General features: G+C 31.6%; 1 protein-coding gene across 1 annotated transcript; it reads right to left on the minus strand.

Moving 5' to 3' along the window:
- Positions 1-2,544: 2,544 nt before the first annotated feature.
- On the minus strand, positions 2,545-24,602 carry LOC143072324 (something about silencing protein 10-like). Its single transcript, XM_076247217.1, has 16 exons — positions 24,519-24,602; positions 21,275-21,413; positions 20,775-20,828; positions 19,777-19,918; positions 19,105-19,179; positions 18,728-18,849; positions 17,878-17,964; positions 17,573-17,629; positions 13,573-13,682; positions 12,998-13,094; positions 12,366-12,493; positions 11,090-11,195; positions 10,324-10,418; positions 9,289-9,400; positions 3,214-3,321; positions 2,545-2,735 (listed from the first exon to the last, which is right to left on the minus strand). Exons 1-16 carry the CDS (start codon positions 24,527-24,529, stop codon positions 2,643-2,645), a joined length of 1,536 nt encoding a protein of 511 aa, XP_076103332.1. The 5' UTR covers positions 24,530-24,602; the 3' UTR covers positions 2,545-2,642.
- Positions 24,603-24,840: the final 238 nt, after the last annotated feature.

The following is a 24,840-nucleotide window of genomic DNA, read 5'->3' on the forward strand; positions in this document are numbered from 1 at the left end:
AATACAAAAGACTGAGCTATACCCTACCACTAAAAGCAGGGGTTGATCTCAGGTGCTGATGAAGAATAAGTAGAACCTGCTCCACCTTTGGCACTCATTGTCTTGCTTGTGTAAAATTAAACCTGGCGATTAATCTATTTCAGTCGTTCAAATTCGGAGAAAAGAGGACAGGATTGCGGTAACAATTCTCTCTAAGAGTTGAAAATCCATTGTTGACCTTTGGCAATTTTCTGCTCTATGGTCGTGTTTGTTGTCCGACATTTTCCCTAGTTTACATTCCCTATACTATCATTACTGTAGACTTGTAGGTTTTGATAAGATCCCAATAATCCAGTTGTGATATCACAAATGAAGTAACATGAAACAAAATAGGAAGGCAAAGAACAACTTGTGACTTCCGTCTTCCTATTTTATACAGTATAAAACAACTAAAAAGAACAACACATACTCAAGATAGCCTGACTTGGTACAGGTGCAACTTGTGGTGTGGCTTAACCAGGTTCACATTTAGACAAACTGACCTGTGTCAAATAGACCATGTCGGAAACGTAAAACACACAATATAAAAGCTGCAGAGTCCAGCTTACAACAGAACAACCACTAACTTCAATAACAAGGAAATAAAGATCTCATAATTTGGAAAAAAAGTTTGCTCCTCAACACAGGAAGCTACCTAAGGTGAAGGCAGCTGTTGTTCGAGTACTTCAGCTAAAAAAAAAACTAGAGTAACTATTCATTAATAATTTACTGTAGACTCTGAAATTTCTACATGCACTTATTATTGGTTTGTTGAACTTTTGAAAATGAGAGATTTATTATTGGATCTTAGGAAATGCTGCATACAAATGCTATTAAAACCCCCAAGTCTTATTTTAGCAATACCTAAACCTTGGCATTACTCACATTAATGAAACCAATGCACAAGATTCAGAATTTATAGTATCAAACATAACCCACAAGTCTGGCTGAAAAACTAAGCATGTTACACATGATCCAAAGCCAATTCTTTACATTGTTTTCTGGCAGGAATCTGGTTATTGTTCAAAAATAGTAGTACTACAATGAAGTTGATGAAGGTATTTTAAATAAATGTAGAATGTATCTATGGGTCACAGATGCCCCCACTTGTAAATATGCATCAGTCAACTCCCACATACAGATGCAGGACTCTTGTAGTAAAGACTGCTTATATTATAAGTATAAAGTCCTTAAAAGCAGTTGGAATTGCATGGAGTCTATAAAAGTTGTGAACAATAAACTAAGACCAACAAAGTTCTGCAATGAACATAGATTAATATCTTAGATAACCATGAACATTAAAATGGAACTATAAATATAAAATAAGAAGATGTCGTATGATTGCCAATGAGACAACACTCTGCAAGAGATCAAAATGACAGAAATTAACAACTATAGGTCACCGTATGGCCTTCAACAATGAGCAAAGCCCATACCGCATAGTCGGCTATAAAAGGCCCCAAAATGACAATGTAAAACAATTCAAACAAGAAAACTAACAGCCTTATTTATGTACAAAAAAAAAGAATGAAAAACAGAAAGGTTATACTTAAACAAACCTCAACAACTTAATTAAAGGCTCCCAATTTGGGACAGGCACATATATAAAAACAAGTTTGTCAGCCAAGTGTTTCATGAACATTGATGGAGGAATTTTATCAACCTTACCTTTGGCACAACTACTTAAATCAACTAGTCTCTCAATTAATCAAACACTAATTTATTCTTTTGATTTTTGATTAAAATTTAAAACAACTGCATCTATCTTCAATGCCTTATTCAGATGGCAAATTTTTGTCAACCTGTTCCCTGACAGCTCTCAAACCTCATGTTTTCTTACTATTTTGATTTGATAACTACCGCAAATTTCAAGACATTGCTTTTTCCTACCAAAGTCTGATATCTAGTCATACCAATGAAGCTCACTGGTTTGCTCCACAACCTTTTTCTTTGAAGTGTATCTAGAAGTTTATTAAAGTAATAACTGTGCAATTCCTTAACACCAAACTTTTTTTTGTCATTATTAAGTTGAACTAGCATCACAGGATACATTAATATCCTTCAGAGCATATCAAATATAAAACATGAATTTGTATTGAATACTTTTGAATTGAGGTTTGTAAAGTTGAACTTCTATTGAGACCTTGACATTGCATATACACAGATTGATTCTTAAAACATTGCAATATGGGCAAATATTTCTTAGCCCTTAATTCTGTCATCTTATCCAAAACGTATTTACACTCATTTATAATAGTGATATGAATTGGAAGGTTTGGCTAGCCATAAAACCAGGTTAAACTAATGTCCTGTACCAAGTCAGGAATATGGCAGTTCTTATCAAATGTTCCTTTCTATGTATGTTGGCGTTTGTTTTTGTTGCACTTCAGTGTTCCATTTGTTCCTTTGTTTTTCTCTAATAGATAATGTGTTTCCCTCGGTTTTAGTTTGTTTTTTCTCAATCAATTTTGAACACCAATACACTACTGTTACCTTTATGATATTAGAAGTAAAACAAATAAAAGAAACAATAACACATTTTAATAACATAAGGTTACGGTTAGAAAACATCGTAAGTGATGATAATTCTGATACACTAACAGAAAAATGTCTTTTCTTCTAATTCAAGTTTTGAGTTTCACACTTCTCTTTATACCAGCTCTGATGCCAGACACCTCACCACCGTAGCGTTTCATTTCAGTACGAGCCTCTCTGACCTGAAATTATAATAATTCAAATAACAATGAGAGTTCAATTTCTTATAAGCAGTTTCAATGTGTATAAATACTACTTTCTTTTTGGTTTCACTTGTGAAATAATGTGGAAATCATTAAACAGATGATTATTTTATTATGAGTAGTAAAAAAAAATAAAAAATATAATGTACAAATTTATGGTAAAGACTCAACAAAAGTTAAAAAGATGAACCATGTGCATTATAAGAAAATTGTCATGAAAATGACTCAGTCTATCAAATGTATTTTTTTAAAAACTTCTCAAAAATTAGTATGTACGAATACCAAGCTTTTTAAGCTTCCAACATGTAAAAATACCAGGCTTAATTTAGGTAAGAATATCAAGCATTTTCAAGCTTTAATATGCAAGATTTTCAATACATTTTCTTTTAATGTAATACAAATCTTTAAGTTTCAATATCTTTTATGTGCGATATATATTTTTTGGATGGCAAATTACCTGTCCCTTTCTCCTAATTTTGGCCTTTCTAAACTTGTTCCTTAGTTTAACTCTAGGGTTTCTATCCTCCTTTTTCTTCTTTATCTGTATATTCTTATTTTTCTCAATCTGTAAATAAAAATCACACATAGTTATAGCTAACAAGCTGAGTATTTCAAAACTACTGTTACTGCCAAGGTTAGGTCTTTAGAAATTTTGATTCTCATATCTCCTGAGCATTTATCAGTGATCAACAAGTAATTTGTGTACCATTTTTAGCTCACCTGGCCCGAAGGGCCAAGTGAGCTTTTCTCATCACTTGGCGTCCGGCGTCGTTAACTTTTACAAAAATCTTCTCCTCTGAAACTACTGGGCCAAATCAAACCAAACTTGGCCACAATCATCATTGGGGTATCTAGTTTAAAAAATGTGTGGCGTGACCCGGTCAACCAACCAAGATGGCCGCCACGGCTAAAAATAGAACATAGGGGTAAAATGCAGTTTTTGGCTTATAACTCAAAAACCAAAGCATTTAGAGCAAATCTGACATGGGGTAAAAATGTTTATCAGGTCAAGATCTATCTGCCCTGAAATTTTCAGATGAATCGGTCAATCGGTTGTTGGGTTGCTGCCCCTGAATTGGTAATTTTGAGGAAATTTTGCTGTTTTTGGTTATTATCTTGAATATTGTTATAGATAGAGATAAATTGTAAACAGCAATAATGTTCAGCAAAGTAAGATCTACAAATAAGTCAACATGACCAAAATGGTCAGTTGACCCGTTTAGGAGTTATTGCCCTTTATAGTCAATTTTTAACCATTTTTCGTTAATTAAAGTAATCTTTTACAAAAATCTTCTCCTCTGAAACTACTGGGCCAAATTAATCCAAACTTTGCCACAATCATCTTTGGGGTATCTAGTTTAAAAAATGTGTGGCGTGACCTGGTCAACCAACCAAGATGGCCGCCACGGCTAAAAATAGAACAAAGGGGTAAAATGCAGTTTTTGACTTATAACTCAAAAACCAAAGCATTTTGAGGAAATCTGACATGGGATAAAAATGTTTATCAGGTCAAGATCTATCTGCCCTGAAATTTTCAGATGAATCGGTCAATCGGTTGTTGGGTTGCTGCCCCTGAATTGGTAATTTTGAGGAAATTTTGCTGTTTTTGGTTATTATCTTGAATATTATTATAGATAGAGATAAACTGTAAACAGCAATAATGTTCAACAAAGTAAGATCTACAAATAAGTCAACATGACCAAAATGGTCAGTTGACCCGTTTAGGAGTTATTGCCCTTTATAGTCAATTTTTAACCATTTTTCGTAAATTAAAGTAATCTTTTACAAAAATCTTCTCCTCTGAAACTACTGGGCCAAATCAAACCAAACTTGGCCACAATCATCATTGGGGTATCTAGTTTAAAAAATGTGTGGCGTGACCCGGTCAACCAACCAAGATGGCCGCCACGGCTAAAAATAGAACATAGGGGTAAAATGCAGTTTTTGGCTTATAACTCAAAAACCAAAGCATTTTGAGGAAATCTGACATGGGATAAAAATGTTTATCAGGTCAAGATCTATCTGCCCTGAAATTTTCAGATGAATCGGTCAATCGGTTGTTGGGTTGCTGCCCCTGAATTGGTAATTTTGAGGAAATTTTGCTGTTTTTGGTTATTATCTTGAATATTATTATAGATAGAGATAAACTGTAAACAGCAATAATGTTCAGCAAAGTAAGATCTACAAATAAGTCAACATGACCAAAATGGTCAGTTGACCCCTTTAGGAGTAATTGCCCTTTATAGTCAATCTTTAACCATTTTTCATAAATCTAAGTAATCTTTTACAAAATCTCCACTGAAACTACTAGGCCACAATCATCTTTGGGGTATCTAGTTTGAAAAATGTGTCCGATGACCTGGCCATTCAACCAAGATGGCCGCCACGGCTAAAAATAGAACATAGGGGTAAAATGCAGTTTTTGGCTTATAACTATGAAACCAAAGCATCTAGAGAGCAAATCTGACAAGAAGTTAGATTGTTAATCAAGTCAATATCTATCTGCCCTGAATTTTTCAGATGAATTGGACAACTGGTTGTTGGGTTGCTGCCCTCCAATTGGTAATTTTTAAAGAAATTTTGCTGTTTTTGGTTATCTTGAATACTATTATAGATAGCGATAAACTGTAAACAGCAATAATGTTCAGCAAAGTAAGATCTACAAATAAGTCAACATGACCTAAATGGTCAATTGACCCCTTAAGGAGTTATTGCCCTTTATAGTCAATTTTTAACAATTTTCATTAATTTGGTAAATTTATGTAAATTTTTACCAAATATAGTTCTCTGTTACTAATGGGCAAAGTTCATTATAGATATAATTGTAAGAAGCAAAATCGTTCAGTAAAGTAAGAACTTCAAACACATCACCATCACCAAAATACAATTTTGTCATGAATCCATTTGTGTCCTTTGTTTAATATGCACATAGACCAAGGTGAGCGACACAGGCTCTTTAGAGCCTCTAGTTTCAATTATTATGTATTTCATAAATGACTTATCAATTTGGTAATACGAAGTTGTAAAAAAGTTACAGCATACTATGAAACATCTTTAAAGCAGTCGTTCATGAGGAAAACCAAAAGTGATTCTTAAATTATTTCTAACTTTAAACATTATTCCACAATTTTTATAATTACACTAAATACAGTTTTATTTCCAAACGATAAATAATCAGTCAACATTGAAACATCTGAAATTTACAAATATTGTTACACAATTTATATCAACATATTTTAAAATGACTTAAGTTTGGATGATGACAGACAACAATAGACAAAAAGTAGTGGCATAAGCTCAAATGAGCCCTAAGCCTCTGTGAACTTAAAATAATTTGCAAGTTTTTGGATGCTTTTAACCCTGTCATAGATCAGACATGGGGTAATTGAAATATGTAATTGTAATTGACTGTAATTAATTACAATTTATCATGTAATTGAATGTAATGTGTAATTGAGCATTTTTTCAATTACATGTAATTGAATGTAATTAATTACATAGCCAAAATTGCCTGTAATTGACAATTACTTTTCAATTACAAGTCAATTACATTTGAAATTTTGGATCAAAAGATTAAATCTTGTGTTTTCTCAAAAAATTATTAAAAGCAATAATCTTAACAAATGTTGTAAGCTGACAAAGAAAAGCCTTCACAGTATACTTTCTGTATTAACACAACCATGGTAGATTCTTCATTTTGTATTGAATGATAAAAAAAAATGTAGACACATGCCATAATTTTAAAAGAAACCACTAGGAAGTCACTGTCTTGACCTTAATTAGTAGATTTAGATAGATATTTTAAGACATTGATTTAACGGGCACAGGACGTTTGCGCTTTTTTACCTGTAAAACGATAGGACATTTGCGCTTCAAATACTATGGACATTTGCGCTTTTAATTTTGATTCACCTGTAATAAATTCACAAGACATTTGCGCTTTTTACCTATAGTCGACTACCTGTAATCTTAATGAGAAGTAAATCATTACGTAAATAAATTTAACTTATATTTGTCATTAGTTAGTTCACATTTACACAGTGCACATGGATTTTAAAGTTATAGTTACTAGTAAAGAAAAAAAATGAATATGTCTTGATGGATTTTTATATCGTTTCGACCAAACCCTAAAAATTGGAGACCTTTCAAGGAGATGTACCGTTGAAAAGGAGAAACTCGATCATTTATTTGAAATGTGGGCTAAGTACCAATCAGGACAATTAACAAGAGCAAAATTTGTTCACTCATTGGGCTTCAAATATCAAGCTAAAACTGACCTGTAATTGTGATGACAGTACTTGATTTTATTTCTGTACATACACTTTAAACATATATCAACAATGTGCTATGACATATGAAGGTGCTATGAATTTTAAACTTTTAACCATAAAGAATGACTTTAACTCTGCCAGGTCAAACCTACCGGTCCCAAGCCCGGATAAAAGAGGAGGCTGGGAAGTTATAGATATATATATAAAAAAAAGCGCAAATGTCCTATGTAAAAAGCGCAAATGTCCATTTTTAAAAAGCGCAAATGTCCTATGTTTTGAAGCGCAAGTGTCCACAAAAAAAAGCGCAAATGTCCTATGAAAAAGCGCAAACGTCCCGTGCCGGATTTAACATAATTAACTTTATTCAAGGACTTAAATAACCAATAAATATAACCTCTGGCTATTTGTTTTATTACAAACTATATAATGACTGTTTTTATAACAGTTATGTTAAACAGATATAAGGCTAATTAGAGAGAGATAAATATACCCCTAGGGCCTATAGGTACATGTTTAAATTCTTGAAGGGATAATGCATATGACAAAATCTCACTTGCAAAATTTGTTCACTATATATATGAATGTTGAAAGAAAACATTTTATCAGATTTAAAAATGAGCTCCAAGAGTGTACTGGAACATTTTACTGTTCCTGATGACTTCCAAAATGGAAATACTTTCAAAGGAAAATGTATGCATTGTGGCACCCTCATTAGTGGAAGTTATAAAGTTACATCCAACTTTGTTACACATATGAAGGTAATACTATATAAGAATTTTAAAAATTAATAAATTCATAATGCTTCTTTTTCATTTCTAACCAGATTTCATTTATCTTATATCCTCTAATAGCTTACATTTAAATTTGGAAAATATTTTGTTTATTAAATTAATTAGTTGTGATTAAAACTAAAGTTTATTTTTGTTTTAAGAAGTCAGATTTCTAAATCACTTATTTAAGATAAATAATTTGAATAAGCTGGGATAAAAATGAAAATCATTTCAAAAAATAAAAAATAGTGCTCTTTTTTTGTATCATTTACAATCAAATAAATTTAAATAAATGTAAAATTTCAATAGGTAAATTAAAACAATTTAATATTTTCAAGATATTAAATAAGGCCTTTTGTAATTTTCAGAGAAAACACAGAGATTTGTACATTCTGCATTCTGAGAATAAAGAAATTCAACCAACATTGACACAATGCATAAAAAAAAGTGTAAAATATTCACCATCTGATCCAAAACAGTTAGAAATGACAAATGCTCTTATAATATTCATAGCTGGGGATCTTTTACCACTCTCTATTGTCGAAAGTGAAGAATTTAAAAACTTGATGGAAAAAGCTGACACTAAGTATCAAGTGCCTAGCAGAAAGCATTTATCTTCGAAACTTCTACATGAAAAATCGGTTGAAATAAAAAATAACCTTGTAAATACTCTTAAAAGAGCTGAAAGTGTGTGTTTAACCATTGATCTCTGGTCTAGTAGACAAATGAGAGGATTTTTGGGAATCACAGGCCACTTTATTTTGGACTGGGCTATGAAGTCTGTCATGATATGCTGTATGTTGTATTGGCATAGTAACTGTCAACGTTTACCACGTCTAGCTAAGTTAGCAGTGCAATATTTAGCTATTCCAGCCACATCTGCACCAGTTGAACGCTTATTTAGCACTGCTGGAAAAACATTTAGGCCGGAAAGGTGCAGACTGGCTGATGGAACATTTGTAAAGCTGATGATGGTCAAATGTAATGGGAAAATGCTTAAATAAGTTATATGACACAATACAAAAATGTATATACTAGTTGAACACTGTCTAATTGTTATAACTATAGAGCAATGTATAATACTTATGTACATATCATAGAATAAATGCATGTTTTCAATGTTTTATCTTAATTTTCCTTTCAAGTGTAATTGAAGTAATTAATTACATTTGCCAAGTAATTGGAATGTAATTAATTACATTGGTAAAAAAAGTCAAATGTAATGTGTAATTTAATTGAAGATTTTGTAATTGTAATTGAATGTAATTAATTACTTTCAAATGTAATTGACCCCATGTCTGTCATAGATCTATCAATACACACCTGATAAGTAATTAACACTGTCATAGATCTATCAATACACACCTGCTAAGTAATTAACACTGTCATAGATCTATCAATACACACCTGATAAGTAATTTACACTGTCATAGATCTATCAATACACACCTGATAAGTAATTAACACTGTCATAGATCTATCAATACATACCTGATAAGTTACTTTTCTTTTACCCTCAAATTCATCCTCCTCCCCAACATTTTCATCACCATTCATGTCCTCCATACCATTCATTGTTCCCTCCTCCACTTCCTCACCATCACTGCAAACATATTTTCAAATAATGATTATTGATATTAAAATTATAGAATCCAAGGTGACCATACTTTGCAAAACAATTTGTCAAGCAACTGACAATTTCTCTGATATGACATTGCAGCAGCCATTTTGTTTGTTTGTTAATTCTTATATTAAAGGTAATATTATTATGACATTTAACCAGCAATTTTGTTAATTTCTTACAGGTGATATTATTCCATTATTTACAGTAGCACTTGAGAGAGATTTTGCTTGAAATCACTTTTTGGTGCAACTGTTCAGATACTGACAGTACAATATTCTTTATTTGTTCTGAGTGTTTAAGGTGGTACCTAACACTACAGGGAGATAACTCTGTAATATCAGCTAAACGTTTTAATTACGTTGCGTTGTGAAGGCAATATAAAGCTTCTCAATGATCAAAATTAGTTTTTGTCAAACTTCTATATAACCAGTGTAATTTTTCTGATAAAACGCTTGGTTCAAATTTTTTGAATTTATTATATTTTTGTAAAAGGGCCAAAGTAAATACTTTGTCAAAATTTTAGGAAAATTAAACGAGCCAAATTAATTTTAGTGAAAGTGTTGGGTACCACCTTAAAGTATTGATGTTATGCTGTAAAACTCTTTCTTTATTGGACTCATAAACATGTTAAAGTATATAAGAGTTTGCTTTTGTTGAGGCTAACTTCTATTATCGTATACAGAAATTGTCGAGGCTAACTTCTATTATCGTATACAGAAAACAATACAATCATACAGTTTAACGTTTACTTCATATAACAGAGCTGTTAAGGCGACGTCGCACTCTGATGTCAACCCTAGATACATAACAGTAAAACACGACCTCTTGACTCCCGCGGTATTCTCGACAGCTTTATGCCAGAATTATAATTTATCTGGAAAAATAATGACAGATTAACAAACCTTTGACCTTTTTCTCCTGATTTCATCATATTGTAATATTCTAAAGCATCTTTCTCATCTTTCGTTTCATATCTTTTGTCTGTTGAATTCTTCTTCTACAATTATAAGTAAGAGAGGTAATTTTTTTAAATTATTCATATCTATTTTCGTTCTCAAATTTTCTAAATAACAAAATGTTCTATTCATTTAAACATGCACACTGTAATTTTATTTTAATTTCCTGCCACATACAAGTTGGAGATTCAACATTTTTTCCTTCATTCTTTGTAATTAAGAGTTGTGTAAAGATTAACTTCCAACTAAAGAGGAGTGATTGTTGGAAAATGGTGGATAGTTGTCTCATTGAGATACATACAGCACCTATTTATTTCTTTAAGGAGTGATTTTTGGTCTGTAGATACATCTTTTAAATTTTTTAACAATAGTTAAACAAAAATTGGGCAATATTCACCTACATTTTTTGTTAAGGCTTTCTGGTAATGTCAAGGTCTAAGAAAAGGAGCACAGAAGAATTCTGGTAATAGAACATCATTAATATAACACAATCTATACATGAATGATTCCAGATTAAATATTTGTTAACATTCTCAACTAAATTGGTTACAAATTAAAAACAGGAGAGAAAATAGTTGTTTTTGTGACTAATTAAAAAGTTGTGTTCTGCTGAGTGCTCTGTTTAAATTTTTTCTTATCCTTCAATATTAGATGATAGATAAAAAGTAAATATTTGATTACCAAGAATAATAACACATTCTGCTATGTTTACCTTTTTATTTGATTGTAGACCAGATTCATCTTCCTCTGATTCAGAAATCAATTCACTTAATTTCTTCTGCTCTATTCTATCTCTGCTTTGTTTTGATGGCTTCCTCCTGTTAAACACACAATGTCATAATTTAATAACGAACAACCTAATTTTACGGTGGCCTTTATGAGCATATAGGTCAGAAAGGAAAGTAACAGATATTTTTATTAGAATAACTGGTATTATGAGACAGATGTAGTATGTAAGAGGATACACTCATTATTTAACAAGAATGTGTCCTCAGTACACGAATGCCCCACTCGCACTATCATTTTCTATGTTCAGTGGACCGTGAAATTGGGGTAAAATCTCTAATTTGGCATTAAAATTAGAAAGATCATATCATAGGGAACATGTGTACCAAGTTTGAAGTCGATTGGACTTCAACTTCATCAAAAACTACCTCGACCAAAAACTTTAACCTGAAGCGGGACAGACGGACGAACGAACGTACGGACGGACGGACGAACGGACGAACGAACGAACGGACGAACGAACGGACGCACAGACCAGAAAACATAATGCCCCTCTACTATCGTAGGTGGGGCATAAAAACAGGTGCTTGTTGATGATAAGACAAAGATCTTGACATGTTGAAGTTGAATGCATTGACATGTTTACTTTTATGGTCTTACTTTTTACTTAAATAAAATTTATATAAATCACTTTATATTAATAATACATGGAAGATGGGTAGTAGAGCAACTTTTTCACACTATAATGCAATATGATTTTCAATTATTATTATCTGTGTGGTGGAGCTGAACCAAACTGCCTTCCAACCCCACAATATTTTTTTCTAGAATAGCCATTGTGGAATACATTCAAAGAATTCTCCTCAAATATGTACAATGAATTTATATGGTTATGGTTCAAAGAAAGTTTTAGTGAATTGTAGACTGGGTTTCACAATTTGTTAGCAAAAACTCCCCGAAATTAGTTTGATAAAAAAACAATATAGGTGCCCAATAGCAAATATATACTGAAATTCTACAAAGTCTCATTAATTATGAATAGGTGTTTTGGAGGAGAAGCACATAGAAAGATGTAGTTCAGTGTGTGGCACTGCAGCTATGTCAAAGTCCATGTTATGCCAATGTAAACCCCAAACAATCATGCTGATGAAGAAATGAAATAGGAGATGCAAAAGATGATGGACATACTGATAAGTCAGGTGGAAAACATCATACCCCAAAAAGCAAGGCTTTTGCATGGAGTAGACATAATAGTATTGTACCTAATGAAAGTCTTCTGTGAAGATGCAGGTTCTGCAAAATGAATTTCTTCTCCTTTGTTTAACTTTTCTAAAATATCCTCAATCTCTGGTCTGACCTTGTCATCTACTGGTTCTAACTGCTTCATTAACTATAAACAAAAGTTATATATAGCTCAATACTTGAAAACATAGAAATTCTTCTGTCTTGGATATTGCTTTGAAATTACATTTATATATATGGCTAAAAATGAGGTTAAAACAGGAAAAACAAATCTGTACTGGACTATTGGTTCATGCTTTTTATAATTAATTCTAATGATAGCACCTCTAAGCAGTGGCGGATCCAGCCATTTAAAAAAGGGGGTCCCAACCCAGGGGGTTCCAACTATATGTTCCTATTCAAAAGCATTGATCGGCCAAAAAAAGGGGGGTTCCAACCCAAGGACCCCCCCTGGATCCGCCAATGTCTAAGTTACTCTCAAAGTAAATTTATCAAATATTTCAGTTCAGGCAATTTTCAAATAAAGTTATTAAACTAATAGAGTTGCATCCAAATTACAGAATTAAGTGGTGATATTTGATTGGTTGGTGATTGTGTTATGCAGAATTAGAGATATTTGAAGGTTCTATACTGGATTCTATTAAATACTTACATTCCTGTGTTGAACTAGCCTTTTAATGACTGGATGGTTCTGCACGGGAACTTGCTTAGATTTCAACATCATGTAGAAGCTTATGTTTGTACAGTAACTGAAATAAAAAATTTCAAGTATGTATTTATAAAACGAAATGCTTTTTAAGTTAAAGCATGAAAAATCATATCATCACCTTTAGTTCTGTAGTCATAAACTAAAATTATGATAATTACTATAAGCACATATTATAATATTAAAGGTTCTGCTAGCAAAGCAAATATAACAATTCCCTCCAGCCCCAACACCCTTGCCCATCCATTGTATTCATTAAACTATATATGTAGATGTTGATCTCGCAAACAGACATTCCCAGCTTATTTGCTACTCAACCTCAGGTGGCAGGCAATATACCAAGTATCAGGTATTTTTTTTTTAAGCTGGACAAAATGTTGTATTATTGAATATGGAGATATCAAGCTGCAATATTTTTTTTTAATGATTTTTGCATGTTCAATTCACTAGATTTTTAATAAATCCAAAAATATTTGATAAATTAGTATTAGGCAATATTGTTTTAATTTTTGAGAACTTACTTGAGTAAAAGTTTAAACTTAGTTTCCACATATTCTGCAGCTTTGCCATGTATTTTTCCATCCTTGACTAGAGTCAAAAGGGGATGATAGATGTCCTTAACCTCTGTCATCTACAACAAATCAGCACTCATTAAAAGTTTTACTTGGAAATCAAAGAAACAAATGCTTTAATATTCGATGAAATATTACTGGCAGTGGTATTCCTGAATGCACAACTCAATCTCATTCTCAATTTCACGTACTTTATCACTAGTATTCAACATATCTTTACAAAATTAAAATTGTACTAGAACACACCCACAGAATCGCGGGCAATTAGATCGTGGTTGAAAGTATTTACCAAACTTGGAAATGATAATAAATAAAAATACATTTTATTTTTAGTATATGTATGATCATAGTATACAGAAAAACGCAAAAACTAATTGTCCTGTCCTTAACAGAAGTCTTGTACAGACTTAAAAGTCCATCAGATGACTGAAATACTATTCGAACGCCTTTATTTTCGTTTTTCTCCCTAAATAACCAAAACTGAATAATCATAAGCGAGGATGAAAAATATACTATGGTACCAATAGGACACAGAGGCATGATGATGTATGTATTGTGAAAGGAATAGAAGCAACCCACAAACTGAGGTCTTCTCTAGAAATTGGTAAAACTAGACACCATTGAGATGGGAGCCATCTATGTGAGCCCCACTGTGAATAATGTGTGGTAAAATAATTGTATCTTTACCATAGGACATGTGATTGTCAACTGAAACCGAAGATTTTGATCTTGACCTTTGACCTAGGAAGTTGTACATAAATTAAGACACACCATCAGGTGTTGGTTTATATACATGTCAAGTATAAACTTTGAAATCCTAATGGTTCTCAAGATATAAAGCGGACAAGATCTATACCATAGGACATGTGGTTGTCAACTGAAACAAAATTTTTTGCTCTTGACCTTTGACCTAGGAAGTTGAACATATATTAAGACACACCCTCTGGTGTTGGTTTATATACATGTCAAGTATAAACTTGGAAATAACGGTTCTCAAGAGCGGACACAATCTTAACCATAGAACATGGGGTTGTCAACTTAAACCAAGTTTAGACCATGACCTTGGATCTAGGAAGTTGTACATACATTATGACACATCCTCTGGTGTTGGTTAATATATATTTCAAGAATCAACCTTGAAACCAAAATGGTTTTCTCTTGTCATCCTGATCTGATCAAAATATAGATACTGTGTCCAAGCTTTGCTTACAGGAGTCTGAAAATACACAGATTTCCTTTCTGTATTTGAGAATTTTTAGGATTCTCTGCCTTTGTCTGATTCATGCACATCTTCAAAAAATTGAAAACTGTAATTTCATTGGCTGATGTAATATTTACCAGATTAATCAAAGAGCAGATTGCTCTGAGGGATACGATTGCCATTGTTTTCATTGACACATGTATACATGTAGCTGGATAATATTATTTTCAAAACTAATTCAACTGCACATGTAAAATGTAATTTACGTAATCTGAATAGTTACAAAATAGCCAATCCCAGTTAAAAGTGTATGAACAATGTACTTAGGCCTATTGTGTTTTATTTTTGTACTATCAATTCCAAGTTTACTTTCCACAGCAGTAATTGAGACTCAGAGTGAGAGAAGTATTTCACTTCGTATATTATCACCTATTTTCCTACATTATTTCTAGGAGGCACCCCATTCCTAACTCTTTAAATATTTAATTTCCTTTGGGTCAGTGATCATGACTCCTTTCAATACACATTCCTTGGTTTAAATTGCGATCGTTTTTAATATAATATGACGTTTATCGACTGAACAAGTTAATTTTTCTCAACGTAATGTTTTGGTTCAGAATTCACGGAAGTGACTTCCGGAAGGGAGACAACTCAAAATGATAATATGGAAGACTTCATTTCGCCTGAAGGGGTGTTGAAAATAAATCTTAACGATGTGGACTTATTTATTTTAATTCAAATGATGCATATGATTTAAAATTATGCAACAACAATAACCCTCAATAGCAGACATACATAGAAAGGATCCCATGAGTTATAAATTAATCAATCGAGTGGGGAATCCAGAGCAACCATTTAATCTAGTACCCCTTGAAGTCAAGAAAACTATACACATGTGCATAATTACCTAAACAAACCCTGTAGTAAGAAAGTATATTAAACCTAAATGGTTCTCTTCTTTTTATGGAAGTACAATATCAAATATCAGTTTAATAACAGTGACATATAAGTAAAACTCCAAATCAGTTCTTATATGACAGAAATAGATTTATCGGAATTCAGAGAACTCTCGCATTTTTATAAACAACCGGGGAATTCCCTCTGACGTGTTTCTAAATTTATAAAAAAACACTAAATATAAATACTGCTTGATTCTGATTTTCCGTGTTGTTAAAAACACGCATATAAGTCAAGGGAAATATCAAACATGAAGATTAAGAAAAGAACAGTATAGGAAAGTTGTTAAAGTTCAATCCCTTTGTCTGTTTTTACCTTTTAAACCAAGACAATCATAAGAATCTGAGACGGTCCTTAATGTTTAGAATAAAACGGTTGACGTGAGGGCATTGTTCTGAGCCACTGGTATAAGTCTACAGATTGCTTGAAAGCAATCGTATCCTAAAAAGTAAAACAAAGTGTTGACATATCCTGATAAACAAAGCTTTGACACCTGATCTTCAGTTTTATCAGATTGCATTTTGAACCTCAATTCAGAGGTCACCTCTTTAATGAGGCTGATTTTCTCTATAGTGTGTGATAACATTGTGTGAGGGAATTCGACGTTTGATGTACCACTGTTCACTCCAGTGCAATTTATGACAATACCACTGCATCAATCAAAATTATTTTTTTTTGCAGTGTTTTAAGAAATGATTTTGCTTTGTTGTCGCGTATTATTTGTGAAACATTCAATGTTTTAAAAAGGCGAATTTTCTTTATAAAGTCAATGATTATGTTGACTTTTGAAGGCCAAACTTTCTACAGCCTTAAATACGCTAATGAAAGATCCAAAAACTATACCAATACATAACGACATGATTATGAAATTATAACAAATCTATTGGTTAACAAATTTTTACTCGTTATTGCAAAATAATGAACTTAATATATCTGACATTTTCTCCCTACCCAGTTTACCCCTATACATTTTTATGATGTGGACTGGTCATTGTTATTGAATCGTAGGCAATTTGATTGGATTAAGTTGTTATTAGTTTACCTTCAAACTTGTTTATGCTTTTCATACATGACTATTGATTAATTAGAACGTGCATGAATGTGACCGGTAACTGAAATGACCTTCAAACTGGACACTGGACGAGTCAATATTATGTTTTATCAATGAAAGTTAAGGTATGAAAGGTAAGAATTGCCACTTATTCAATTTTCACAAAATTTTCGGAATATACAGTTGGAAAGGTTAATTTTTAAAAGCCTATTGTGAAGAGTAAAGAGAAAGTTTACAAATAATACGTTTTGTTCCATTAAACAAGTCATTTTCGTAAGAGAAATACCGAAATATATTTTACGCACGACTACGGCAGGTAAAATTATTATTTATCATAATAAAAAAAAGCATTTTTCAGTCTCATTGGAATATGTTGATTACAATTAATCCCAAACTTAAGAAGTAAGTAACTAAAGTCAAAATATGTCCGATCTGCCTATTTCTGCACATCAAAAGTCAATACGATCGTTTTAAAGTCAATTTCGTCTACCTCACAAAATCTTGTTAGGCACTATAGTCTCAAGTGTTTTATTTATACATAAGTTTTCATGTATCATCCTTCTACATAACCATAACCTTGTCAGAGGCGGATTTAGGGGGGGGGGGGCCTTTTCTGGGAAAAATTTGTTTGCTTATATAGGGAATCACTGAAGCATGACCGGAGTGGGCCCCCTCTTAGGCAGTCAACGGGCCCCACTTATTTCTGGATCCGCCACTGCTGGTCAAGATTTGATTCTTACCTTTACTTTAAAATCTTCTATCAAGGTCATCAATTCAGGTGATTCTTTCTTTAACAGCTATTCATGTAAAGACACAATTCAACAGTTTAACATTAACAGCAATTCATGTAAACATTTCAATAATTTAACAGCTATTCACTAACAGACACCATTAAAAAATTTAACAGACACATAAATTCCTATATTAATTCTATACCAAAATTTTGTTACAAACTTAATATGAATATATAACAATTGATAGCTGCTACATTTAACCTATATTTTTTTCTGATATTCAGCAATTACTTATCAAAATAAAAATTTACCTTAATTTTTTCCTGTTTTGACAGTTTCGTTAAATCTTTAATAATCTTCTCTTCTTCTTTGTCTTTTTCCTCAACAACCTTTGTTTTCTGTAACAATGAAAAAGCATGAATAAATAAATATCTATAGATAATATATTTCTATATTATGAATTAAAAAGAACCAATTTCTTAGATATAAAAGGAATGTATGCGGAATGTGTCCATAGGAAACAGATGATTCCCCAGCTTGCATATCATATAAAGTTATAAAGACATAACTGAAAAACAATATAAGTGACACTGTCCAAATTTGTTTGTTATTTAAAATTTGTGGTAATAAGTATTTTGTATAAGACTATAAGTTTCATAATGTTTGATTGAGGCAAACTTAAGTTAGAAAAGGAAACTAAAAATTCAGCAATTTTTCCATTTATAAAGGGCATAACTTGTCTAGAACAGTAAAAGTAACTCCACCAAAATTCAAACGTGATCTGTGTTTTGTGGTAATTAGCATTGTGTATATGTTTCATAACAATTGGTTGAGGCAAACGAAAGTTAAAGAATGGAAACCAACATCAGGACAAACAGACAGACAGACAAGGGTAGTAAGGGCATAAAAACTATGGGAAAGCATGTTCTCTTCTCTTATAATAGAGTTAATATTGTGACAACTTCATAAAGTTTGTTTTTTCTCCATCTTCAAATATGAAACAAGAATTGTGAAAACTGAAACTGATTATACTTATTCCAAAATGTACTGTTAATTGCCTTTTCCCCCCATAAAAGATCACTTTGAATATGTCTAAATCATAGTCCAGTTTATGTATTTACTTAAAATATGTCTAGACCAAAGTCCTGTTTATATATTTACTTTAAATATGTCTAGATCAAAGTCCTGTTCATCAAGTTCTGCTGCCATTTTTTTCTGTAGAGCAAGAGCTTCCTTTTCTTCCATTACAGCAGCAGCTTCTTCATCTTCAGAACCTGACAGATCTTTTAAAGGAAACGAAGAAATGTAGTTGTTTTACATATGAAAGAATTCTATTATCTATTGTATTAGCTTTAGAAAAGGTGGTTGTCATATTTGAAGGCAGTTTTCCACTATGTTAGATAGCAATTGGTGCATTACAATATCTGTAAAATTTCCTAAAGAAAATTTTAGTATTGGCAGACATAACATTTTAACTCTTAAAAGATGATGCAAATAAAACAATTGTATAAATAATCAGTAAATAAGGTTACACTTACCCAAATCTTCATCTTCCACATCTCCACCATAATACTTTGACTTTTTAATTCCCCAAGCCTTGGAGTCTGGTAAGCCTAAAAAGATTGACAAACTTTTCACATTACATTTCATGTAACTTTTTTAAACATATCACTTCTTATTATAAATCAATCTAAATAATTCATTAGGCTTATAAAAAAACAGTACTTTAGAACAATATACTGCAATAAAACTTTGGAAAGTTGTTAAATTATATTTTTAAGATTAAAAAATCTATTACATCATTGTACATGTTAATAGGTTGTGTAATCTAACCATCTCCATGTATTATTGATACAACAGTTATCTCCCCATATGCCACACTGTACAATTAGTTATTTACAATTAAAAGCTTATAAATTCAGAAATAAGGAAATCAAACAGTGTATTTTCCTATATGTTTACAGTATACCATTAAGTTAACTGGAGATTAGGACTTTTATTCACAATGTTTTAATTAATTTGGAGCTTGGCTTATTGAAAAGACACCAGTCCATTGTTGAAGACCACATATTGACCCCTAGATGATTTTTAGCCTTTAATTACTTCTGTTACTGTATCATGATCATATACCATAACTCTACTTTAATTCATTAAAGATAAAATATCAAATTTTCAATATTTATAATAAGAAGTATCTTAATGTTAAATACCAGCTTCTTCGTCCTCATCTTCTTCTAGATCACTTCCCATGTCAACTTTTTTCTTAAATCTTTTAATTTGACGTAACTGCTGTTGATAGTTTCTTATTTCTTCATCACTTTCATCGCTATCGACAAGACCCAAAACTTCATCCTGTAATATAAAGAGCTTTATAATATTTTTATTATACATTACATTTACGTCACTATTGACAAGACCCAATACTTCATTCTGTAATATAAAGAGCTTTATAATATTTTTATTATACATTACATTTACGTCACTATTGACAAGACCCAATACTTCATTCTGTAATATAAAGAGCTTTATAATATATTTTTTATATATAATATCTGAATTCAATAAAATGATCCTTTTCTGAATAAAACATATGCTGGTAGTATCAAGCATTCAGAGAGTATTGCATGGCAATACATAGTCATGGGTTAAAAATTAATTGTACTATGAAACAAATATCAAATCAATATCTTCAAGAATCACGAAAAGTGTGGAAAACTGATTATTTAAGTAATATTTCTAGGTTCAAAGACCATAACTCTGCACAAAATTATGAGACCAAAACAAAATTTGAACTTTGTCTGTAACTTGTCATGATAAAACTATAACAATTATCAATTCAGTATCTTTCAGCATGACAAAAAAAAGCATGGAAAACCATGAAAACTGATCATTTGAGTGAATTTTTCAAGGACTATAACTCTGCACAAATTTATTAAACCGAAACAAAATTCGAATTTTATCTGTAACTGGTTATGATGAAACAATATACCTAACAACAAATCAATATCTTCAAGCACGAAGAAAAAAAGTGGAAAACTAATTTGCCAGACTGACTGATGGACAGACAGACAGATGGAGTGCAAACCTAAAGTCCCCTTCAACTTTGTTGACAGGGGACTAAAAATCTAATTGGTAAAGAAATGCTCAAGAAATTATACATTCAACAGAAACCTGTAAAAGATGTTCTGTCAGACTTTGTAATATTTACCTCTGATTCTGATTCCATGTCAACATCATCTTGTATTCCTTTTCCTAACAATACCTATAAATGGAAAAAAGGAAATTAATTTAAAGAAAGGAAATAATAAAGTCTTTTTTTTGTACATCACTATAGGTTACAAAATACTTTAAATATTCAACTATTCATATAGATACTCTTTGATTTATATATGTTACTATTTCTTTTTTTCCTTATTGTTCTGAGCACAATACATGTTAAGGAAATAGATATTCACAAATCTGTTCAAATACAAAGAGTAAAAATTTAATAAATTCAAAATAAGCATATTAACACAGTTACAGAGAGACAAGAATGTACATTTTGCAATTCAACAGCCTATATCTTGGTAGTCAGATTATCCATGTCATTTTCAACATTTAGTTCAATCAAGAAATAATGGCTAGTGTGCTGTAGAAATAAAATAATATGCCACCAAGAAGCCTAATTCATTCTTTAAATGTGTGATTTGGAGCAATGATTTTATTTACCTTGTCCTTTTTAGCATGGAATACATCAATGTCATCCATGAAATACTCCTCAGAAGTAGGATCAGGTTGATTCTCTTTACTGAGAGCATCTTCATCGTCACTGTTATATACAGCTACTTTTTCTTTCCCCCCTTTTCTCCTGAAAAAAATATAAGCAATAAATAAGCAAAAATTAAAATCTGATATAAAATTTCATTTAACGTTTCTCATAACCAGTTTTGGCTAATATGATCACATTTAAACCAAAAACTTTACTCTTAGAACAGATAAACCTGTGCAACTGAAAAGCTTTAAGAATTCCAGGGACTGGATTTATAATTAAATTATATAATTATGTATTTCATGTTTCAGAAAATCATAAACTGTTCATATATATCCATGTACATATTTTGCACTCTCTCTGTTCCAATGTATCTGCAATGGTAATGAGAAAAAAGATATTGATTTAAAAAAAAAATGAAAAAATCAACTTTTCTGAATTTTTCTACTCATTTTTGTCACTCCTGTAGAAGGTGCCAAAATAAATTAAGTTGGGAAGGAGGTTTAAGAATCTTCCCTCATATAACAAAAATGTTTGGGGTTGTATTTATTGACATGGACAACAGATGAACAATAGACATCTGCAAACAAAAGGTGAATTAAACTATGAAACTGGGTGGATTGGTCAAATTTAACTCATGTTATTTTGCTTTCTTCTGCACTGATACTTGAAAAAAGTTTTTGATTTACTGAATTATAGACATCATATAACTACTATATGTCTATACCATGTCATGACTTAAACCTTTCCCTAATGCATCTGTTTTTCTGTTCTGATAGTAGATTGTGTGGTGTAAATGTGAGCCATAAAAGTGTCCTGTGAGAAAGTGTCAAACCGGACAAAATAAAAATTGTCCTATAAAGGGAGATAATAACAGTCACTGAAATATTGCACATATAGCAATGTTTTAATTTTCTAGTACAAATACAAACCAATTATGTAACAACCAATTATAATTTGATATAAACAAAAATGAAGTGTTGAATTCCAAAGCATTTCTAATTATTTTAATTATAAAGATGTTGACAGAAACATCCACTGGCCTCAACTGACAATGAGAAAAGAACTATTGATCAAGAGGGGAGCATCCAACTTTAAAAAATAAATTGAAATTGTACTTCACAACTATTGATAAAACAATAACAGTAGTGAGAGTATTGTTTTTATTGTATATTTTTCTGTTTAATTGCACTTGGTGATGATCACATTTTGTATGAATTCGATACTCCAGTTTACAACTGTTTACAAGCCAAATTTAAATAGAGACAAAAAAAAACATGCTTACTTCCAAACTTCAATTAGGATAGAGAAATCACATACATATAATGAGAGTAAACACTTGTTATATCATGTGAAATATTGTTTTTTCTTTGAGTTTGAAAACACCTTTTCTTTTCTGTGGACACAATTTCAACGGTAGATGTTGTCCAGACAACAATTCATGTCGGATAACATTATGTACGGAGACAAAAGAGGGACGAAAGACAAACTGACAACGCCATGGCTAAAAATGAAAAAGACAAACAAACAACAGCACACACGACACAACATAGAAAACTAAAGAATAAACAACACGAACCCCACCAAAAAACTAGGGGTGATCTCAGGTGCTCTTGAAGGGTAAGCAGATCCTGCTCCACATGCGGCACCCGTCGTGTTGCTTATGTGATAACAAATCCGGTAAATAGTCTAATTCGGTAGGTCACATTCATGAAAGGGAAGAGGATTGTAGTTACGACGTAAGGAACATATCCGATATCATTTGTGAAACGGTTATTCCATAACGGTCAACCAATTCGTGATGGCGTCCGTAAAATTTACCAAGGGATGATTTCAACTTCATCATTTGGAACTCTTGGTTTAATTAACTGTGAAAAAGTGTTCCTTCAACATAATTTCATGGTAAGCAATATACAATCCTACAAAACCATGGATATATTTTTCAACTCCTTTTGATGAACCTTTAATCCTATTTATACAGACAGTTTATTTCTCTTGAAAATTTTCAGTCTAAAGAAAACTGTATGGTCTAGTAGCAATAAAATGGTGACTAGCCTAATGGTCTAGTAGTCCCTAAAAAATCTGGCAAACTGTGAACTGGAACCCATATAAATTAACAAGTTTGTTCTCAATTGATTAATTAATATATTATGTTATTATCGATATTAAATATAGGGACTTCTCCCCAATTACAGAAGAAAAATCAATCTACAAAATGTACTGATGAACTCAAAATCGTTAACTTTTTATTTTCACTTTTCTATTTTCCCACATTTGGGCAGAAATATTTTTTTCTTCCAGTCTGGTTTGTCATCAAACTTTGAGAAAAATATCAGTCTAGTAAAATATACGAAAGAGCACAATAACAATTTCATTTTTAAATATTCTTTAATACGAAAAAACGTTAACCGTGATGACATTTCTTTGTTTACATTGAAAATGATGTCATTAATTAAATGAAATGAAATGAATGACATCGCTTCTAAAATCCCTAACAACAGGGCCAAAATCAGAAATCTAACAGTGTTTATTTTTTAACAGATTTTAAAGTTAAAATATGTTTAAGGACTCCGTCTCCAACAGGTAAATTATGCCTGCCTACCATTATAAAGCATCACAGTCGCTTGAATTTTAGTGATATATATATATGAGAAAAAAAAAATGAAAAAAATTACTGCTATTTATATAATAATTATATAACAGTAAATTTTTATTTAAAAAAAATCATATGTATATCAGTAAATTTCAAGCGACTGTGGTATAATACATTTAGATTACCCGACAGGAATATCTTATTATGGCACTCCAAGATGAGGGGCCTGTGGGAGCCTAGGATATGGCTTATGCTACATGTATGACCAGTAGACAAAGCCAAAGGTATCAGACACTGGAACATTCATTCATGCTATTTTGAACTGGGTTGAACTTGAAGAAAAATATGCAGTTCATAAAAAAAATGTGTATGTGGGAGCTGAGTTAACTAAATAATGAAATTTTGAATTTCTTCAAGTAATCTATCTCCGAGACTCTAAAATAAAATAAGAACCAGAAAGGGGTGTTGGCACTTTTTCTGAGTGCCACATGGAACTCAAGATGAACTGTAAAACGGCGTTGTATGTTTAGCTGACATGCAGTGGTTCAAAGACTCACACACTTTCTCTTGTAAAACAGAGGAGAAATTAATAAGAAAATAATCGTTCTCACTTTTTTGGCATTTTCAATGTTTTCTATTCACGAGCACACGTGGTTTTGTTTTCTTTCGTAAATACTTCCGGTTTATACCCTTTAAATCTCTGTTCTAAAGAGTACCGAATAACAGTGTAAAAGTCCAAATTTTCATTAAGAAATGTTCCTTAAAGGCTTAGCTATGTAAATAATAATGTGAAAAGGGTTAAAAAGAATCAAAAGAATCTAAAGAATCTAAAAATCCTAAATTAATTGAAGACAAAGTTGGTTTCTTAAAAAAAAAAAAAAAGCAATACGTGAACTCAGTATTTTTTTTATTCATATAAAATGTAATACAGAG

This window comes from Mytilus galloprovincialis, chromosome 1 (genome assembly GCF_965363235.1).
Source record: "Mytilus galloprovincialis chromosome 1, xbMytGall1.hap1.1, whole genome shotgun sequence".
In the NCBI taxonomy this organism is placed as follows: Eukaryota; Metazoa; Mollusca; class Bivalvia; order Mytilida; family Mytilidae; genus Mytilus; species Mytilus galloprovincialis.